Source organism: Salmo trutta, unplaced genomic scaffold, assembly GCF_901001165.1.
Source record: "Salmo trutta unplaced genomic scaffold, fSalTru1.1, whole genome shotgun sequence".
NCBI classification, from domain to species: Eukaryota; Metazoa; Chordata; class Actinopteri; order Salmoniformes; family Salmonidae; genus Salmo; species Salmo trutta.
In genome coordinates this window covers 68,438-87,721 of record NW_021822919.1, presented here as the reverse complement: position 1 = coordinate 87,721, position 19,284 = coordinate 68,438, and the positions used below count along the sequence as shown (strand labels likewise).

The 19,284-nt window shown below is 45.3% G+C and overlaps 1 protein-coding gene across 3 annotated transcripts; it reads left to right on the top strand.

Annotated features, from left to right (window-relative positions):
- Positions 1 to 8,970: 8,970 nt before the first annotated feature.
- zbtb8b (zinc finger and BTB domain containing 8B) lies at positions 8,971 to 17,465 on the top strand. Of its 3 annotated transcripts, XM_029746341.1 has the most exons (6): positions 8,971 to 9,086; positions 9,392 to 9,537; positions 9,830 to 10,017; positions 10,278 to 11,235; positions 11,596 to 11,774; positions 16,083 to 17,465. In XM_029746341.1, exons 3-6 carry the CDS (start codon positions 9,844 to 9,846, stop codon positions 16,503 to 16,505), a joined length of 1,734 nt encoding a protein of 577 aa, XP_029602201.1. In that variant the 5' UTR covers positions 8,971 to 9,086; positions 9,392 to 9,537; positions 9,830 to 9,843; the 3' UTR covers positions 16,506 to 17,465. The 3 variants fall into 3 exon arrangements, with proteins under 3 accessions (XP_029602201.1, XP_029602199.1, XP_029602198.1); XM_029746339.1 differs by lacking the exon at positions 9,392 to 9,537; XM_029746338.1 differs by having other exon boundaries at positions 8,971 to 9,537.
- The last annotated feature ends 1,819 nt before the right edge of the window (positions 17,466 to 19,284 follow it).

The following is a 19,284-nucleotide window of genomic DNA, read 5'->3' as shown; positions in this document are numbered from 1 at the left end:
AGCTGTGTTGTGATGGGCCTGGTCTAGTAGAGCTGTGTTGTGATGGACCTGGTCTAGTAAAGCTGTGTTGTGATGGGCCAGGTCCAGTAGAGCTGTGTTGTGATGGGCCAGGTCTAGTAGAGCTGTGTTGTGATGGACCTGGTCTAGTAGAGCTGTGTTGTGATGGGCCAGGTCAAGTAGAGCTGTGTTGTGATGGGCCAGGTCTAGTAGAGCTGTGTTGTGATGGACCTGGTCTAGTAGAGCTGTGTTGTGATGGGCCTGGTCTAGTAGAGCTGTGTTGTGATGGACCTGGTCTAGTAGAGCTGTGTTGTGATGGACCTGGTCTAGTAGAGCTGTGTTGTGATGGACCTGGTCTAGTAGAGCTGTGTTGTGATGGACCAGGTCTAGTAGAGCTGTGTTGTGATGGACCTGGTCTAGTAGAGCTGTGTTGTGATGGACCTGGTCTAGTAGAGCTGTGTTGTGATGGGCCAGGTCCAGTAGAGCTGTGTTGTGATGGACCTGGTCTAGTAGAGCTGTGTTGTGATGGACCTGGTCCAGTAGAGCTGTGTTGTAATGGGCCTGGTCTAGTAGAGCTGTGTTGTGATGGGCCTGGTCTAGTAGAGCTGTGTTGTGATGGGCCTGGTCTAGTAGAGCTGTGTTGTGATGGGCCGGGTCTATTAGAGCTGTGTTGTGATGGGCCAGGTCCAGTAGAGCTGTGTTGTGATGGGCCTGGTCTAGTAGAGCTGTGTTGTGATGGGCCTGGTCTAGTAGAGCTGTGTTGTGATGGGCCTGGTCTAGTAGAGCTGTGTTGTGATGGGCCAGGTCTAGTAGAGCTGTGTTGTGATGGGGTCTAGTAGAGCTGTGTTGTGATGGGCCAGGTCCAGTAGAGCTGTGTTGTGATGGGCCAGGTCCAGTAGAGCTGTGTTGTGATGGACCTGGTCTAGTAGAGCTGTGTTGTGATGGACCTGGTCTAGTAGAGCTGTGTTGTGATGGACCAGGTCTAGTAGAGCTGTGTTGTGATGGACCTGGTCTAGTAGAGCTGTGTTGTGATGGACCTGGTCTAGTAGAGCTGTGTTGTGATGGACCTGGTCTAGTAGAGCTGTGTTGTGATGGGCCTGGTCTAGTAGAGCTGTGTTGTGATGGGCCAGGTCTAGTAGAGCTGTGTTTCTCTCTCTCTCTCTCTCTCTCTCTCTCTCTCTCTCTCTCTCTCTCTCTCTCGCCCTATCTCTCTCTCTCTCCCTATCTCTCCCTATCTCTCTCTCTCTCTATCTCTCTCTCTCTCTCTCTCCCTATCTCTCTCTCTATCTCTCTCTCTCTCTCTCTCTCCCTATCTCTCTCTCTCTCCCTCTCATTCACTATCCCTCCCTCTCTCTCTCATTCGCACTCCCTCTATCTATCTCATTCTCTCTATCTCTCCCTCTTTCTCTCTCTCTCTCTCTTTCTCAATAGTTCTCCCTCTTTCTCTCTCTCTCTCTCTCTCTCTCCCTTAATCACTTCATCCTGACCGTAGTGCTTTCACCACATCAAACACTCAACACATTCTTTTATGGGCTGTGGAGAAAGAGAAAGAGGAGGAGAAAAGAGAGAGTGTAAAAAATGAAAGAGTTTAGGCTGATTCATCTTGTCCCCGCTCAGCCTACGCACGTGGCCCAGCATCGTTTAGTGATCTAATATTAGTCACTGTTTTGAAAACACTAAAACAAGACACAGAGGGCTGTTATTAAGATGACTAGCATAAAGGACTATGGCTCAGTCTCACGTAGAAACGTCTTTTCTGCCTGCTTTCTGTTTTGTGTCAAGAAAGAAATGAGAAAGAAAGAACCAGATGGACTGTTGACACAATGTTGGTTTAGACCCCGTAGATCATTCATTATCGCTATGACTACGTAACATATCGCTATGACTACGTAACATATCACTATGACTACGTAACATATCACTATGACTACGTAACATATCACTATGACTATGTAACATATCACTGTGACTACGTAACATATCACTATGACTACGTAACATATCACTATGACTACGTAACATATCACTATGACTACGTAACATATCACTATGACTACGTAACATATCACTGTGACTACGTAACATATCACTATGACTACGTAACATATCACTATGACTACGTAACATATCACTACGACTACGTAACATATCACTACGACAACGTAACATATCACTACGACAACGTAACATATCACTACGACTACGTAACATATCACTATGACTACGTAACATATCACTGTGACTACGTAACATATCACTGTGACTACGCAACATATCACTATGACTACGTAACATATCACTGTGACTACGTAACATATCACTGTGACTACGTAGCATATCACTATGACTACGTAACATATCACTATGACTACGTAGCATATCGCTATGACTACGTAGCATATCGTTATGACTACGTAGCATATTGTTATGACTACGTAACATATCACTATGACTACGTAGCGAAACAGAATGTTATAGCTGACCAGATCCTAGTAAAATGTCACCATGCAAGTCAACTTCTCCTTTCTCTCTGACTTTGAACTCAGACACCATCTGACACAGTTTGGGGCCAGCATTTCACTTCCCATAATCCCCTCAGGGTCACACCTCTGATCAGTGTGTTATCAGAGAGCCATCCAGACAACACTCTGCTCTGACGGCAGCTCAAGAGAGGTGCAATAAGCCCCTAAAGCAACATTAGAAAACTGCGGTCTGTTCTCTAGACATCCAGGATTTAATAATAGACTTCCTGGGAATGGATCACTGGGGAGTGTGCAGGAGGAGTGGAAGACATGGAATAAAGGAGGATGGGAGACAAAAGAGGAGAGAGAGAGAAAGGAGGAGAGAGAGAGAAAGGAGGAGAGAGAGAGAAAGGAGAGAAAGAGAGGAGGAGAGAGAGAGAGGAGAGAAAGGAGGAGAGGAGAGAAAGGAGGAGAGGAGAGAAAAGAGGAGAGAGAGAGAGGAGAGAAAGGAGGAGAGGAGAGAGGAGGAGAGAGAGAGGAGAGAAAGAGAAGAGGAGAGAGAGAGGAGAGAAAGGAGGAGAGGAGAGAGAAGAGGAGAGAGAGAAGAGAAGCGAGAGAGTGAGAAAAGAGGAGAGAGAGAAAGGAGGAGAGAGTGTGAACCGAGAAGACTAAAGAGCTAGAGATGGGTTTTGATGTCTGTCTGTGTTGGGAGTCCTAGCAGTATGTCCGTGTTAAGACCCAGCAGTCTGTCAGTATTAAGACCCAGCAGTCTGTCAGTGTTAAGACCCAGCAATACGTCAGTATTAAGACCCAGCAGTCTGTCAGTGTTAAGACCCAGCAGTCTGTCAGTATTAAGACCCAGCAGTCTGTCAGTATTAAGACCCAGCAGTCTGTCAGTGTTAAGACCCAGCAGTCTGTCAGTGTTAAGACCCAGCAGTCTGTCAGTGTTAAGACCCAGCAGTCTGTCAGTATTAAGACCCAGCAGTCTGTCAGTGTTAAGACGCAGCAGTCTGTCAGTATTAAGACCCAGCAGTCTGTCAGTATTAAGACCCAGCAGTCTGTCATTGTTAAGTCCCAGCAGTCTGTCAGTGTTAAGACCTAGCAGTCTGTCAGTGTTAAGACCCATCAGTCTGTCAGTGTTAAGACCCAGCGGTATGTCAGTGTTAAGACCCAGCAGTATGTCAGTGTTAAGACCTAGCAGTATGTCAGTGTTAATACCCAGCAGTCTGTCAGTGTTAAGACCCATCAGTCTGTCAGTGGTAAGACGCAGCAGTCTGTCAGTGTTAAGACCCAGCAGTCTGTCAGTGTTAAGACCTAGCAGTATGTCAGTGTTAAGACCCAGCAGTCTGTCAGTGTTAATACCCAGCGGTATGTCAGTGTTAAGACCCAGCAGTCTGTCAGTGTTAAGACCCAGCAGTCTGTCAGTGTTAAGACCTAGCGGTATGTCAGTGTTAAGACCCAGCAGTACAGTGGCTTGCGAAAGTATTCACCCCCTTGGCATTTTTTCCTATTGTGTTGCCTTGCAACCTGGAATTAAAATTGATTTTTGGGGGGTTTGTATCATGTGATTTATACAACATGTCTACCACTTTGATGATGCCACATATTTTACATTGTAAAACAAACAAACTGAAAACATGAGCGTGCATAACTATTCACCCCCCAGTGATATTTAAGTCATACCACAGATTCTCAATTGGATTGAGGTCTGAGCTTTGACTAGGCCATTCCAAGACATTTAAATGTTTCCCCTTAAACCACTCGAGTGTTGCTTTAGCAGTATTCTTAGGGTCATTGTCTTGCTGGAAGGTGAACTTCTGTCCCAGTCTCAAATCTCTGAAAGACTGAAACAGGTTTCCCTCAAGAATTTTCCTGTATTTAGCACCATTCATCATTCCTTCAATTCTGACCAGTTTCCCAGTCGATGCCAATGAAAAACATCCCCACAGCATGATGCTGCCACCACCATGTTTCACTGTGGGGATGGTGTTCTCGGGTGATGAGAGGTGTTGGGTTTGCACCAGACATAGCGTTTTCCTTGATGGCCAAAAAGCTCAATTTTAGTCTCATCTGACCAGAGTAACTTCTTCCATATGTTTGGGGAGTCTCCCACATGCCTTTTGGCGAACACCAAATGTGTTTGCTTATTTCTTTCTTTAAGCAATGGCTTTTTTCTGGCCACACTTCCGTAAAGCCCAGCTCTGTGGAGTGTGTGGCTTAAAGTGGTCCAATGGACAGATACTCCAATCTCCGGCTTGGAGCTTTGCAGCTCCTTCTGGGTTATCTTTGGTCTCTTTGTTGCCTCTCTGATAAATGCCCTCCTTGCCTGGTCCGTGAGTTTTGGTGGGCAGCCCTCTCTTGGCAGGATTGTTGTGGTGCCATATTCTTTCCATTTTTAATAATGGATTTAATGGAGCTCTGTGGGATGTTCAAAGTTTCTGATATTTTTTTATAACCCAACCCTGATCTGGACTTCTCCACAACTTTGTCCCTGACCTGTTTGGAGAGGTTCTTGGTCTTCATGGTGCCGCTTGCTTGGTGGTGCCCCTTGCTTGGTGGTGTTGCAGACTCTGGGGCCTTTCAGAAGAGGTCTATATATACTGAGATCATGTGACAGATCATGTGACACTTAGATTGCAAACAGGTGCACTTCATTTAACTAATTATGCCACTTCTGAATGTAATTGGTTGCACCAGATCTTATGTAGTGGCTTCATAGCAAAGGAGGTGAATACATATGCACGCACCACTTTTCTGTTTTGAATTTTAGATTTTTTTTTTAAACATGTTCTTTTTTTCATTTCACTTCACCAATTTGGACTATTTTGTGTACGTCCATTACATGAAATCCAAATAAAAATCAATTTAAATGACAGGTTGTAATGCAACGAAATAGGAAAAACACCAAGGGGGATGAGGGGCGTCTTCTCTCTAAAGATTCGCTCTGAAGAGGAGAAACCGGCGCATTAGACTCCACATTATTGAAGTCTGTTCAATAATGTGCACGCACACACACACACACACACGCATGCACCAAACACATGCACCAACACATGCTAGTGCCCATGCAGACACACGCAGACACACACACACACACACACACTCAGATGCGTTCTGGCTTTGAACGCAGTCTCTCTCTCTCAACAAAGCTTCTTCCCAAAACATCTTGAGACATACAAAAACAATAACATTACTCTGACATGGTTCCTCTCTTGCACACACACACACACAAGAACACACACACACACACACACACACACACACACACACACACACACACACACACACACACCACCACCACACCACTGCCTTCTCCATCTTTGATCACTGCTCCAGAGTCGTCTCTCTGGAGCCCCAGTCTGAATTCCTTCCTATCATTCTGGTAAATTCAAACGTTTCACTGTACATATGAGACAGCGAATGCCACCACGGTCCCCGGGCCTCCCTCTCTCCTCCTCCTCCTCCTCCCCCTCCTCCTCCTCCATTGTCTCTGGTCTTTAATCAGGGCCTCTCTGTGGCTGAGCCTGCCTGACGTGGTGTGTTGTCTCCGCCTGGGAAAATACCTCGGTCCCCGGCCCTGAGTGTCTGTCAGGAGATGTTACAGAGACCACAGGGACTGCGAGGGATACCGTATGTGTGTGTGTGGGGGGGGGGGCTGGAGTCCCTGGTACCAGTGTACTGTATAGAATCCCTTTGGGTGACACGGTGACCATATTCCAAATTGGGGCTCATCACACTATCTGGTCTTGGACAGGAAGGACAGGGGTACGATGCCTTCTGATCACAGATGTGATTTTAAGCCTCAGAGTGGCCTGATCGTTGCCATGGTAAAATCTGTCAAAATCTATTTATGCTTTGATCGATCAATCAATTGATCTGTAATGTCCTTTTTTTTACACATGAATTTAATTACAAAGTACTAATCGGCAACATAACAGATAATCTTATTGATGATCAACCCATCCATTTCAACTGGGGAGTATAGAAGACATACACAATACTAGTCTGGAACAAAGACTGGTCACAGTCTATTAACTACAGAACTGACATGAGTTGGAAAGAAAACACTGACATTCTGCAAACAGACCATAACAAAACACGGAGAGAAACCAGGGTCAAGGAACCAAAGTCACCTCCCTGAGGTCATCTCAGTTCTGCTGTGTTGGAACATTATGTATTTCTGGGAGTATGTTGGGTCAGTCTAAGGCTCTGAGTTTTTCCTGACTGTCTGAACTGGCCAGGAGTTACTCTTGGTCCTACAGGTTATAACTAGGATCCAGAGTTATTCCTGTGTGCAGTAAGATCACGAGGTTAGAAACAACTCTGGTCTCCTTGCTCGCTAGGGTGGAAGGACTTTCCTCCATCATGGATGGAGACCTACCTCCATCCCTCCATCCCTCCCTCCATCCCTCCATCCATCCATCCCTCCATCCCTCCATATCTCCATCCCTCCATACCTCCATCCCTCCGTCCCTCCATCCCTCCATCCCTCCGTCCATCCATCCCTCCATCCCTCCATATCTCCATCCCTCCATCCCTCCGTCCCTCCATCCTTCTATCCTTCCATCCTTCTATCCCTCCATCCCTCCATCCCTCCACACCTCCATACCTCCATCCCTCCATACGTCCATCCCTCCATCCCTCCACACCCCCACTCCTCCATCCCTCCATCCCTCCACACCTCCATACCTCCATTCCTCCATTCCTCCATCCCTCCATACCTCCATATCTCCATCCCTCCATACCTCCCTCCCTCCCTCCATTCCTCCATCAATCTATCCCCCCACCGCTCCCTCCATCCATCCACCTCTCCCTCCCTCCATCCCTCCATCCATCCATCCATCCCTCCGTCCCTCCCTCTGTCCCTCCCTCCCTCCCTCCATCAGGTCAAGTTTCCAGGGATGGGGAGTTTGGTCACACACCAGAGTGGTGGTTTACACTGGGTTATATTAACCAATCAGCATTCAGGATTAGACCCAACCGTTGTATAGTGGGTTATATTAACCAATCAGCATTCAGGATTAGACCCAACCGTTGTATAACGGGTTATATTAACCAATCAGCATTCAGGATTAGACCCAACCGTTGTATAACGGGTTATATTAACCAATCAGCATTCAGGATTAGACCCAACCGTTGTACAACGGGTTATATTAACCAATCAGCATTCAGGATTAGACCCAACCGTTGTATACCGGGTTATATTAACCAATCAGCATTCAGGATTAGACCCAACCGTTGTACAACGGGTTATATTTAGGTTTATGAGCTTGAATGGAGTTGTTATGGGGCTCCATAAATTACATTTTCAAAATGGGGGTATGGAGGCCTGATGTACGCCTATTCAGCGGTTTCCTCAGGCCCACCACCAAGCCTTTGTGTGTGTGTGTGTGTGTGTGTGTGTGTGTGTGTGTGTGTGTGTGTGTGTGTGTGTGTGTGTGTGTGTGTGTGTGTGTGTGTGTGTGTGTGTGTGTGTGTGTGTGTGTGTGTGTGTGTGCCCAGTTAACCACGGGGAAATTTCTCTATAACAAATAAGAAGTCCACCATCCAGTCGAACCCGGGACCCCTCGGGGGTGTAAAACTCCAGAGGGGTTTTTAGTGGATCAGGCTGAAAGGGTGCGGTCGGTGCACCCTCAAAAGAACTATTTGTTTATTTTCACTCTGTCCTAAAAAAAAAAAAAAGGGAAACTCGTTTTACTCCGGAACAACAGGCAAATAAACATGCATTCCTCAAACGACAATGTGGGCAAGCGCATAAGGAGGTTGTGAGGTAGGGTGCGGGGTAGGGCGCGAGGTAGGGCGCGAGGTAGGGCGCGAGCTAGGGTTCGAGGTAGGGAACGAGGTAGGGCGTGAGGCAGGGCGCGAGGCAGGGCGCGAGGTAGGGCGCGAGGAAGGGCGCGAGGTAGGGCGCGAGGTAGGGTGCCAGGTAGGGTGCGAGGAAGGGCTTCAGGGCGCAAGCTGCCTGTGGTAGGAACAACCCTTTGGCGCTGGTGTAGGTCTGACAAGGAATGGACAGAGTTCAGCTTCCTAACCTATCAGACAGTTCGGTGGAGCTATAATGTATTACTATCTACCAACCGCTATCCAATTCCTTTGGATATGAAAAGCCGAGGGAGGAATAGGCCAGGAACTCCATCCCAGTCGGAGTTAGTCCAACCCAGGAAATACCTCACTGACATTTATGAACTGCAATAACTACATTTCAGAACTGTAAACAATTTAAATGGAATGGACCCCATCCCTGTTTACCAAACAGGTTAAAGATAAACACAAGCAACAATCTAATTTGCACTTATTAATAAGAGGTTCATCACGCGATTATATTGTGGGTTAACTCAGTGATCTTCTGCCCTCTGGTGATGATAAATACAACTACAGGCTGTAACTTTAAAAGCCCACCCCAGCCTAGTTTTACATGATGTGATTGGCTGATCGTCTCTCTCTTTGCCGCCACCTGACATTTTTATCGTCTCTCATTGGTCGAATCTTGTGACTATCACACAGAATGGAGAAATGAGGAAGTGGGCAGTGGTTGTTGTGGTTAGGTAGCTAGCTAGCTAGCTGCTGAGGCTACAATAACTTATTCACCTATGTGTTAACTTACGACTAATTTCAAGGTTTTGTCAGGTAACGTTGTTTTCTACTTGTTTAAATGTTTGTCTTTTATGTTGATTTGTACGGAATGTTTGATAAATGTAACGCTAGCTAGCTGACAGAGTATTCTAGCATAGACAGATTGGTTACTGTAGTTCTCAATACATTTAATTCTAGCTAGCTACAAAATATAGCTACTTCTACATTTGTGATTCTACAAAAGGTACTGGGAGACGATGAAAAGCCTTTCTCCTAGCTAGCTACTATCTTTTTTTTTAGTTTAGAGCTTTCTCCTCAGAGCCTTTCTGTGGTTATCAGTTGTGGATCTTCTCTTCAAGGCGAGGTGAGGGGGTAGGTAGTAGTAGACAGGGGTCACATGAATGTACTGCACCAGGAGGTCAAAGGACTGGCGTGGAAGGTTGTACTGCACCAGGAGGTCAAAGGACTGGCGTGGAAGGTTGAGGAGAGTGAACTGGCTGAGGGGGTTTGTTTACTAGTACATAGGCAGCCCTGTCCTTTCTACATCTCTCTCTCTCTCTCTACTCACCCTCTTTCTCTGTCTTATCTCACATTGCTCTCCCAATCCCATTGAGGAGTGTTGTGTAAAGGTGTCAGGCTACTACCCCAAGCTGTCTTAACGCTTTCTATCTCTCTCTTACTATCTCTCTATCTCTATCTCTCTCTCTCTCTCTGTCTCTCTCTCTCTCTCTCTCTCCTATCTGTCTCTCTCTCTCTCTCTCTCTCTCCTATCTATCTAATCTAATTGTATCTATCAGAAAGAATTGTGGAGATGGAGGTGTCAGGCTACCAGTCCAAGCTGCTGTGTGAGCTCAATGAGCAGCGGAAGAGAGACTTCTTCTGTGACTGCAGTATAGTCGTGGAGGGGCGGGTCTTCAAGGCCCATCGCAACGTCCTATTCGCCGGCAGCGGCTACTTCCGAGCCCTATTGGTCCACTACCTACAGGTGAGTCGTTTTTATTAAGTTTACGTGGTATTGATACAAAATATGTAATTAAGGAGCCTGTGTATTATTTTACTTGGTGCTTTTCACGTGTTTAAAAATAAAGGTAAATTGATAATAGTAACCGAGTTGGTCATGGCACTCCTGTTTTTTTTAAAGGGACACTGGTTGGGTAAACTCTAATGTAAACTCTGATCTAATGTAGTTTATAGCCTGTTTACAATATACCTTACTTCCTTGAATCTCTCCAACACCCTCCTCAGGACAGCGGTCAGCACCACAGCACAGCTTCTCTGGACATCGTGACGGCCGAAGCCTTCTCCTCCATCCTGGACTTCCTGTACTCGGGTCGACTGGACCTGCGCAGCGACAACGTCATCGAGGTGATGTCAGCGGCCAGTTACCTCCAGATGACTGATGTGGTGTGCTTCTGTAAAGGATACATCCGCTCCTCTCTGGAGATCTGTAACAGGGAGAAAGAGAGGGATAGAAACAAAGAGAAGGCAAGAGACGGTCCGGCCGACAGTGGAACCCCAGAAATGCCACCTCCCTCTTCCAGTGCCTCTGTAGCTGTAACTCTTCCTCCGTTGTCACTAGAGGGAGATGGAGTTACTAATGTACGTTCAGAATCCTCCCCTTCTACTGTCACAGACCCCCCATCCTCGGCAGCAGCCCTCCCCAGGGTCCCCACGCCCCCCGGCCCTAGCAGAGACTCTGAGAGCGACTGCAGCTCCAGAGGGGAGTTCCCATCTCATATTACTGTGGGCCGGACCCCCCACGGACACGGGGACCATCTGATGAACCCCCTTTCCTCCTCAAACTCTGGGTTGACCTCTGAACTGGTGCTCCCCAAGATCGAGTACGACCCCGATGACGAGCCCGAGGAAGGGTCCCCCGATACCAAAGACCTGCCGTTGTTTATGGGACCCCCCCTCCACACCCTCCACACCCACCACCCACACCACCTCCATGACAGGCTGGCATCCTCCAGCCCTTCCCCCAGCAGCGAGCGCTCCTCCCTGGGCTTCGGGGGCTGCCACGCCAGGCAGTTCATGGATGTGCTGTTGAGAGGTGGCTCCAGCCCCCACATGGACAGAGGGGAGCAGGGCCAGATGTTTGCCCAGGGATTGGGCCTCTGGGGAGGCAGGGTGGATGAAGGTCTGGGGATGGGTGGTTCCTCTATTATGGAGATACAGAGTGACTGGTACGGAGAGGACACAGGTAATTACATTCAGTTAGTTTTATCTCTATAAGGTTTTATATTAAACTTTAGTTTCTTCTTGTTTCTTTTTTTCTTCTTATCAAGCTTTGGTTGCCTGGGGTTTCTTTCTACTTTCATGACAAGAAGATTTGCTTTAAAAAAAAGACCATATCAAATTGTGACATTATATTAACTTTATAACATCGACTAAAGGACTAACTCATTAATGCTGCAGGTGATGTCTTGGTGGTACCTGTGTGTGTGAGTGTGTGTGTGTGTGTGTGTGTGTGTGTGTGTGTGTGTGTGTGTGTGTGTGTGTGTGTGTGTGTGTGTGTGTGTGTGTGTGTGTTCATTGTTTAATTGACTTTCCTCCCCTGCAGGAGATGGCTTGGTGGTGCCGGTAAAGCTCCACAAGTGTCCGTTCTGCCCGTACACCGCCAAGCAGAAGGGCATCCTGAAGAGACACATCCGCTGTCACACTGGAGAGAGACCCTTCCCCTGTGAGACATGTGGCAAGAGGTTTACACGTCAGGAACACCTCCGCAGCCACTCACTCAGCGTAAGAGAGGGAGAGTGTGTGTGTGTAAAAATACAGACAGACACTGATCTTTCTAATGGACAGTCTCTCTGTCCGTCTCTCTGTCCGTCTCTCTGTCCGTCTCTCTGTCCGTCTCTCTGTCCGTCTCTCTGTCCGTCTCTCTGTCCGTCTCTCTGTCCGTCTCTCTGTCCGTCTCTCTGTCCGTCTCTCTGTCCGTCCGTCTCTCTGTCCGTCCGTCTCTCTGTCCGTCCGTCACGGGGTGTCTGTGTGTTTACATGCCATTGGGTTCTTCATCATGAGGACACCATCATCATCGTAGTCACGGCTGTGTTTGTCAGTCTGGTTCCATGTTTCTTTATTGAATGTAATTCCTGGGGTGTAATTGTCTGCATCGTTGTCTGAACCAATCCCCCATATATTTGTATATATTTACAGTACCAGTCAAAAGGTTTGGACACACCCACTCATTCAAGGGTTTTTCTTTATTTTTTTATTTTTTCTACTTTGTAGAATGATAGTGAAGACGTCAAACTATGAAATAACATAAATTAAATCATGTAGTAACCAAAAACTGTGTTATCTAAATATATTTGGTATTTGAGATTCTTCAGTGGCCATCCTTTGCCTTGATGACAGCTTTACACACTCTTGGTATTCTCTCAACCAGCTTCACCTGGAATGCTTTTCCAACAGTCTTGAAGGAGTTCCCACATATGCTGAGCACTTGTTGACTGCTTTTCCTTCACTCTGTGGTCCAACTCATCCCAAACCATCTCAATTGGGTTGAGGTTGGGTTATTGTGGAGGCCAAGTCATCTGGTACAGCACTCCATCATTCTCCTTCTTGGTCAAATATCCTTTACACAGCCTGGAGGTGTGTTGGGTCATTGTGCTGTTGAAAAACAAATGATAGTCCCACTAAGCCCAAACCAGATAGGATGGTGTATCACTGCAGATTGCTGTGGTAGCCTTGCTGGTTAAGTGTGCCTTGAATTCTAAATTATTCACTGACAGTATCACCAGCAAAGCACCATCACACCTCCTCCATGCTTCATGGTGGGAAATACACATGCAGAGATCATCCGTTCACCTACTCAGCGTCTCTCACAAAGACACAACCAAAAATCTCTAATTTGGACTCATCAGACCAAAGGACAGATTTCCACCAGTCTAATGTCCATTGCTTGTCTTTTTTTGGCTCAAGCAAGTTTTCTTCTTATTTGTGTCTTTTAGTAGTGGTTTCTTCTTCGACCATGAAGGCCTGATTCACACAGTCTCCTCTGAACAGTTGATGTTGAGATGTGTCTGTTACTTGAACTCTGAAGCATTTTTTGGGGCTGCAATTTGAGGTGCAATTAACTCTAATGAACTTATCCTTTGCAGCAGAGGTAACTCTGGGTCTTCCTTTCCTGTGGCGGTCCTCATGAGAGCCAGTTTCATCATTGCGTTTGATGGTTTTTGCGACAATACTTAAAGAAACGTTCAAAGTTCTTGAAATGTTCCGTATTGACTGACCTTCATGTCTTAAAGTAATGATGGACTGTCGTTTCTCTTTGCTTATTTGAGCTGTTCTTGCCATAATATGGACTTGGTCTTTTACCAAATAGGACTATATTCTGTATACAACCTCTACCTTGTCACAACACAACTGATTGGCTCAAACACATTAAGAAGGAAAGAAATTCCACAAATTAACTTTTTAACAAGGCACACCTGTTATTTAAAATGCATTCCAGGTGACTACCTCATGAAGCTGGTTGAGAGAATGCCAAGAGTGTACAAAGCTGTCCTCAAGGCAAAGGGTGGCTATTTGAAGAATCTCAAATATAAAATATATTTTGATTTGTTTAACACTTTTTTTGGTTACATGATTCCATGTGTTATTTCATAGTTTTGATGTCTTCACTATTATTCTACAATGTAGAAAATAATAAAAATAAAGAAAAACACTTGAATGAGTAGGTGTTCTAAAACTTTTGGCTGGCACTGTATCTCTAAACACAATCCAGTCCCATCCTTCAGCTCCCCTCAACCCCTCCCATCTATCTCTGACCACCATCCAGTCCCATCCTTCAGCTCCACTCAACCCCTCCCATCTATCTCTGACCACCATCCAGTCCCATCCTTCAGCTCCATCCAGTCCCATCCTTCAGCTCCCCTCAACCCCTCCCATCTATCTCTGACCACCATCCAGTCCCATCCTTCAGCTCCATCCAGTCCCATCCTTCAGCTCCCCTCAACCCCTCCCATCTATCTCTGACCACCATCCAGTCCCATCCTTCAGCTCCATCCAGTCCCATCCTTCAGCTCCCCTCAACCCCTCCCATCTATCTCTGACCACCATCCAGTCCCATCCTTCAGCTCCATCCAGTCCCATCCTTCAGCGCCCCTCAACCCCTCCCATCTATCCCTGAACACCATCCAATTTTCACAAAAAGAACTGAACCTTTCTATTCTCATAATTTCTTCAGATTGTAAATTGAAATTAATTTGCCTTTTTATTAAAAGTATTATTATCCTTTTGATCAATTGACTAAGGTTTTCAAATCACCCAGCAGTGCAGAGTTATCTCCAGGTAAATGTTGCAATTCTTCAGCCGTTTCTGAACCTGCATCCAAAAACAAGCTACATATGGACAGTACCTAAACAAGTGATCTATAGTAGATTGTTAGTAGTTTATTAACAAGAAATTTGTGGAGTGGTTGAAAAAAGTGAGTTTTAATGACTCCAGCTTACAATGGAAGTGGGAAGTTTACATACGCTTAGGTTGGAGTCATTAAAACTCGCTTTTTCAACCACTCCACAAATGTCATATTGACACATTTGAAAATCTCCTCCCAACTATTTTGCAACCTGTATGGTGCAGCTGTACATTTTCTTTTTCCAATTTTGGTCTTTAATGCAGATAAACACTTTCTTTTCCTTCTTCCACTTGCCTCTTCCATTTGTTTTCCCCTAAGGCTACAATCAGTTTGTTGTTGTTTTGGGTAGAGCGATAGATTTCTATATATTTTTGTTAGCTGCATGTGTGACAACTCCACCAGTTCTATTTGTGATATTATTCACAAAGATTATAAAAAAATACAAAATACATTTTGCCAAAATAATATTTTTTTTTTATCAATTATTATGTTTAACCATTATATTTGTTCTGTCTTTTCTGGTAGATTAAACTGAAATTGCAACCAGATTTTTATGGATTGTTTTAAAAATAGCAATATTTTTGAGATTTCAAATGTTTTACCTTTTATTTTGTTTAACCAGGCAAGTCAGTTAAGAACAACTTCTTATTAACAATGACGGCCTACCGGGGAACAGTGGGTTAACTGCCTTGTTCAGGGGCAGAACGACATATTTATACCTTGTCGGCTCGGGGATTTGAACTTGCAACCTTTCGGTTACTAGCCCAACGCTCTAACCACTAGGCTATGCTGCTGCCCCAAATAACTGAAAGTGAGAGGTTGTAATCTGAATAATAAAGGTAAAGAAAGTGAAAAAGTCCATTCTTGAACATGGGGTGAGACATTCTTACTAATCTGATAGAGAACCAGTTTGGATTTTAAGTATATTTTTATATGACTGAAGCCTTTAGTGAGGTTCAATGCTGTAATAATTTCAGCCCTCTGTTTTCATATTCATTAAATAATGTAGTGTTTGTGTGTAGATGTGTGTACTGATTGATGTTAACATGTCTTCGTCTTTGATACCCAGGTGTGTGTGTGTGTGTACTGATTGATGTTAACATGTCTTTGTCTCTGATACCCAGGTGTGTGTGTGTGTGTACTGATTGATGTTTACATGTCTTTGTCTTTGATACCCAGGTGTGTGTGTGTGTGTGTGTGTGTGTGTACTGATTGATGTTAACATGTCTTTGTCTCTGATACCCAGGTGTGTGTGTGTGTGTACTGATTGATGTTTACATGTCTTTGTCTCTGATACCCAGGTGTGTGTGTGTGTGTACTGATTGATGTTAACATGTCTTCGTCTTTGATACCCAGGTGTGTGTGTGTGTGTACTGATTGATGTTAACATGTCTTTGTCTTTGATACCCAGGTGTGTGTGTGTGTGTGTGTGTGTGTACTGATTGATGTTAACATGTCTTTGTCTCTGATACCCAGGTGTGTGTGTGTACTGATTGATGTTTACATGTCTTCGTCTTTGATACCCAGGTGTGTGTGTGTGTGTGTGTGTGTGTGTGTGTGTGTGTGTGTGTGTGTGTGTGTGTGTGTGTGTGTACTGATTGATGTTAACATGTCTTCGTCTTTGATACCCAGGTGTGTGTGTGTGTGTACTGATTGATGTTTACATGTCTCTGTCTCTTGATACCCAGGTGCACCGCTCCAGTTGGCCCGTGGTGTGTAAAGGGTGTAGAAGAAGCTTTGCCGGAGCCCTGTCTCACGGACTCAAACGCTTTGGCCTGTGTGACAGCTGTACCTGTGTTACAACCACGGGCCACGACGATTCACCTCCCGCCCACATCAACCTCAACGGCCAACCAGAGGCCATGGAACGTGGGGACGGAGACAGTGATTGGCCCAGGTTCAGGGATGATGCTGATGACATGGAGGCCGGGGAAGGGATTATAGAGGAACTGGGGGAGAAAGGGGAACTACACAGATCAATATCAGAGATCCCATTCACAGTGGACATGAAGGAGGAAAGGAAGAATTTAACTTTCAGACACAGTTTTAGTCCTAGCTTGCAGTCTACCTCCCCCAGTGGTTTAATAGGGGAACATTTTGGACCAAAATAACTGTGGTACAGAAACAGAACTGCATGACCATAAGAGGACTGTGTTGTCCCTAGGAGAAGGACGTTGTCCCTAGGAGGAGGACGTTGTCCCTAGGAGAAGGACGTTGTCCCTAGGAGGAGGACGTTGTCCCTAGGAGGAGGACGTTGTCCCTAGGAGAAGGACGTTGTCCCTAGGAGGAGGACGTTGTCCCTAGGAGGAGGACGTTGTCCCTAGGAGAAGGACGTTGTCCTGTCCCTAGGAGAAGGACGTTGTGTTGTCCCTAGGAGAAGGACGTTGTGTTGTCCCTAGGAGGAGGACGTTGTCCCTAGGAGGAGGACGTTGTCCCTAGGAGGAGGACGTTGTCCCTAGGAGAAGGACGTTGTGTTGTCCCTAGGAGAAGGACGTTGTCCCTAGGAGAAAGACGTCTCTTCTACTTGGTCATGGTGGCACAATGCACCAGGTGATGTTACTCCATAACAGTCTGTTCTCCATGGAAACAGCAGGTGTCTTGTCCTCAACAACCTCATCAACTCCATGCGAAGGAGATGTGTCGTGCTGCATGAGGCAAAAGGTGGTCACTCTAGATATGACTGGTTTTCTGATCCACGCCAATACCTTGGTTTTTTTAAGGTATCTGTGACCAACAAATGCATATCTTTATTCCCAGTCATGTGAAAATCCATAGATTAGGGCCTCATTTATTTAAATTGACTGATTTCCTTATATGAACTGTAACTCAGTAAATTGTTGCATTTTTATATTTTTGTAACTCAGTGTAAATTTCAGGATGTTGTGTATCTCTGTAAATAATCAGAATTCATGTCAATTCAAGGAAAGTTTTAAAAACAGAGCTTGTCCAAAAAAATGTTCTCTTGTCCCAGTTTAGTCCAGGTGTGGGGTAAATTGATCAGCTGGACAGAGTGAATTAATCCACCTACATAATTCTGTACTGAATTAAATATTACCAGGACCTTTTTAAAACCATGTCTATCTTTATTTTCCCAAACACAATTCAACATTTTCACAATAGCTTTTTTTTTGTCTTTGTAATAATTTGAAGCATATTTTAACACAGGTTTAACACCTAACAAACACTATGTACTTTTTCCATAGGCCCGGTTGTTACCTCATAAACCAGTGATAATGCCCTACATTACACCAGGGAAGAAAACACTTACATTGGTTCAACTTGCCACTGGCTCAACCATTGGTTCAACTTGCCACTGGCTCAACCATTGGTTCAACTTGCCACTGGCTCAACCATTGGTTCAACTTGCCACTGGCTCAACCATTGGTTCAACTTACATGGGAAACATATTAGCCCACACAGCTGAAAGGATGCACTTTTATTCCAGGTTTAGGACCTCAGATTGTAGCGTATAGAGAGACCCCAACTGATGTATAGAACAATATTAAATGTATCATCTACTTTGGTTTAGATACAAGCATCATGAAATCTCTTAACGCTGTAAATTCATTTCACTCAATTGAAAATATTTATTTTTACTTTTTTTTTTATCTAACTTGCTGACCACTTTTTCCACGAGGATTCTTCCTTCAGACTCCATGAAATTATGACCTCTTCCTAAATATTTGGTGTGACGGTGTGGTACCAGGTAAACATCCGATCCCTCAACATCAGCCAAACAAAGGAGCTAATATTGGACTTTGGGAGGAACCAGACTGGGCAAGCCCCCCCCCCCCCCCATCCTCATCAACTCCTGCTGCTCCAACTAAGGACATTCCCCAATGGACTCTTACTCAGCCCCCACAGTTGTCAATGAGTTTTAATATTCATTTGTCTCATTCACTTCTCTTTTTATTAAATTGTTTTTCATTTCCCCTGCACTGTTGGTGCATCAGATGTTCACTGTACCCTGCTTTAATATCTCTACCCACATGTATATATTACCTCAGTTACCTAACTGGTGCCCTGTACATTGACTCTACCGGTACACCTGTATATAGCTTTAACATTGACTCTGTACCGTAATACCCTGTATATAGTCTCCACATTGACTCTGTACCGTAATACCCTGTATATAGTCTCCACATTGACTCTGTACCGTAACACCCTGTATATAGCCTCCACATTGACTCTGTACCGGTACCCCCTGTATATAGCCTCCACATTGACTCTGTACTGGTACCCCCTGTATATAGCCTCCACATTGACTCTGTACCGGTACCCCCTGTATATAGCCTCCACATGGACTCTGTACCGGTACCCCTGTATATAGCCTCCACATTGACTCTGTACCGTAATACCCTGTATATAGCCTCCACATTGACTCTGTATCGGTACCCCCTGTATATAGCCTCCACATTGACTCTGTACCGTAATACCCTGTATATAGCTTTAACATTGACTCTGTACCGGTACCCCCTGTATATAGCCTCCACATTGACTCTGTACCGGTACCCCCTGTATATAGCCTCCACATTGACTCTGTACCGTAACACCCTGTATATAGTCTCCACATTGACTCTGTACCGTAATACCCTGTATATAGCCTCCACATTGACTCTGTACCGGTACCCCTGTATATAGCCTCCACATTGACTCTGTACCGTAATACCCTGTATATAGCCTCCACATTGACTCTGTACCGGTACCCCCTGTATATAGCCTCCACACTGACTCTGTAAGGTAATATCCTGTATATAGCCACCACATTGACTCAGTACCGTAATACCCTGTATATAGCCTCCACATTGACTCTGTACCGTAATACCCTGTATATAGCCTCCACATTGACTCTGTACCGTAATACCCTGTATATAGCCTCCACATTGATTC

Coding starts and splice junctions, on each gene's coding strand:
- zbtb8b (XM_029746339.1), top strand. CDS start 9,844: ATGGAGGTGTCAGGCTACCAGTCCAAGCTGCTGTGTGAGCTCAATGAG. Junction 10,018..10,277: donor TATTGGTCCACTACCTACAG/GTGAGTCGTTTT, acceptor CACCCTCCTCAG/GACAGCGGTCAGCACCACAG. Junction 11,775..16,082: donor TCCGCAGCCACTCACTCAGC/GTAAGAGAGGGA, acceptor CTTGATACCCAG/GTGCACCGCTCCAGTTGGCC.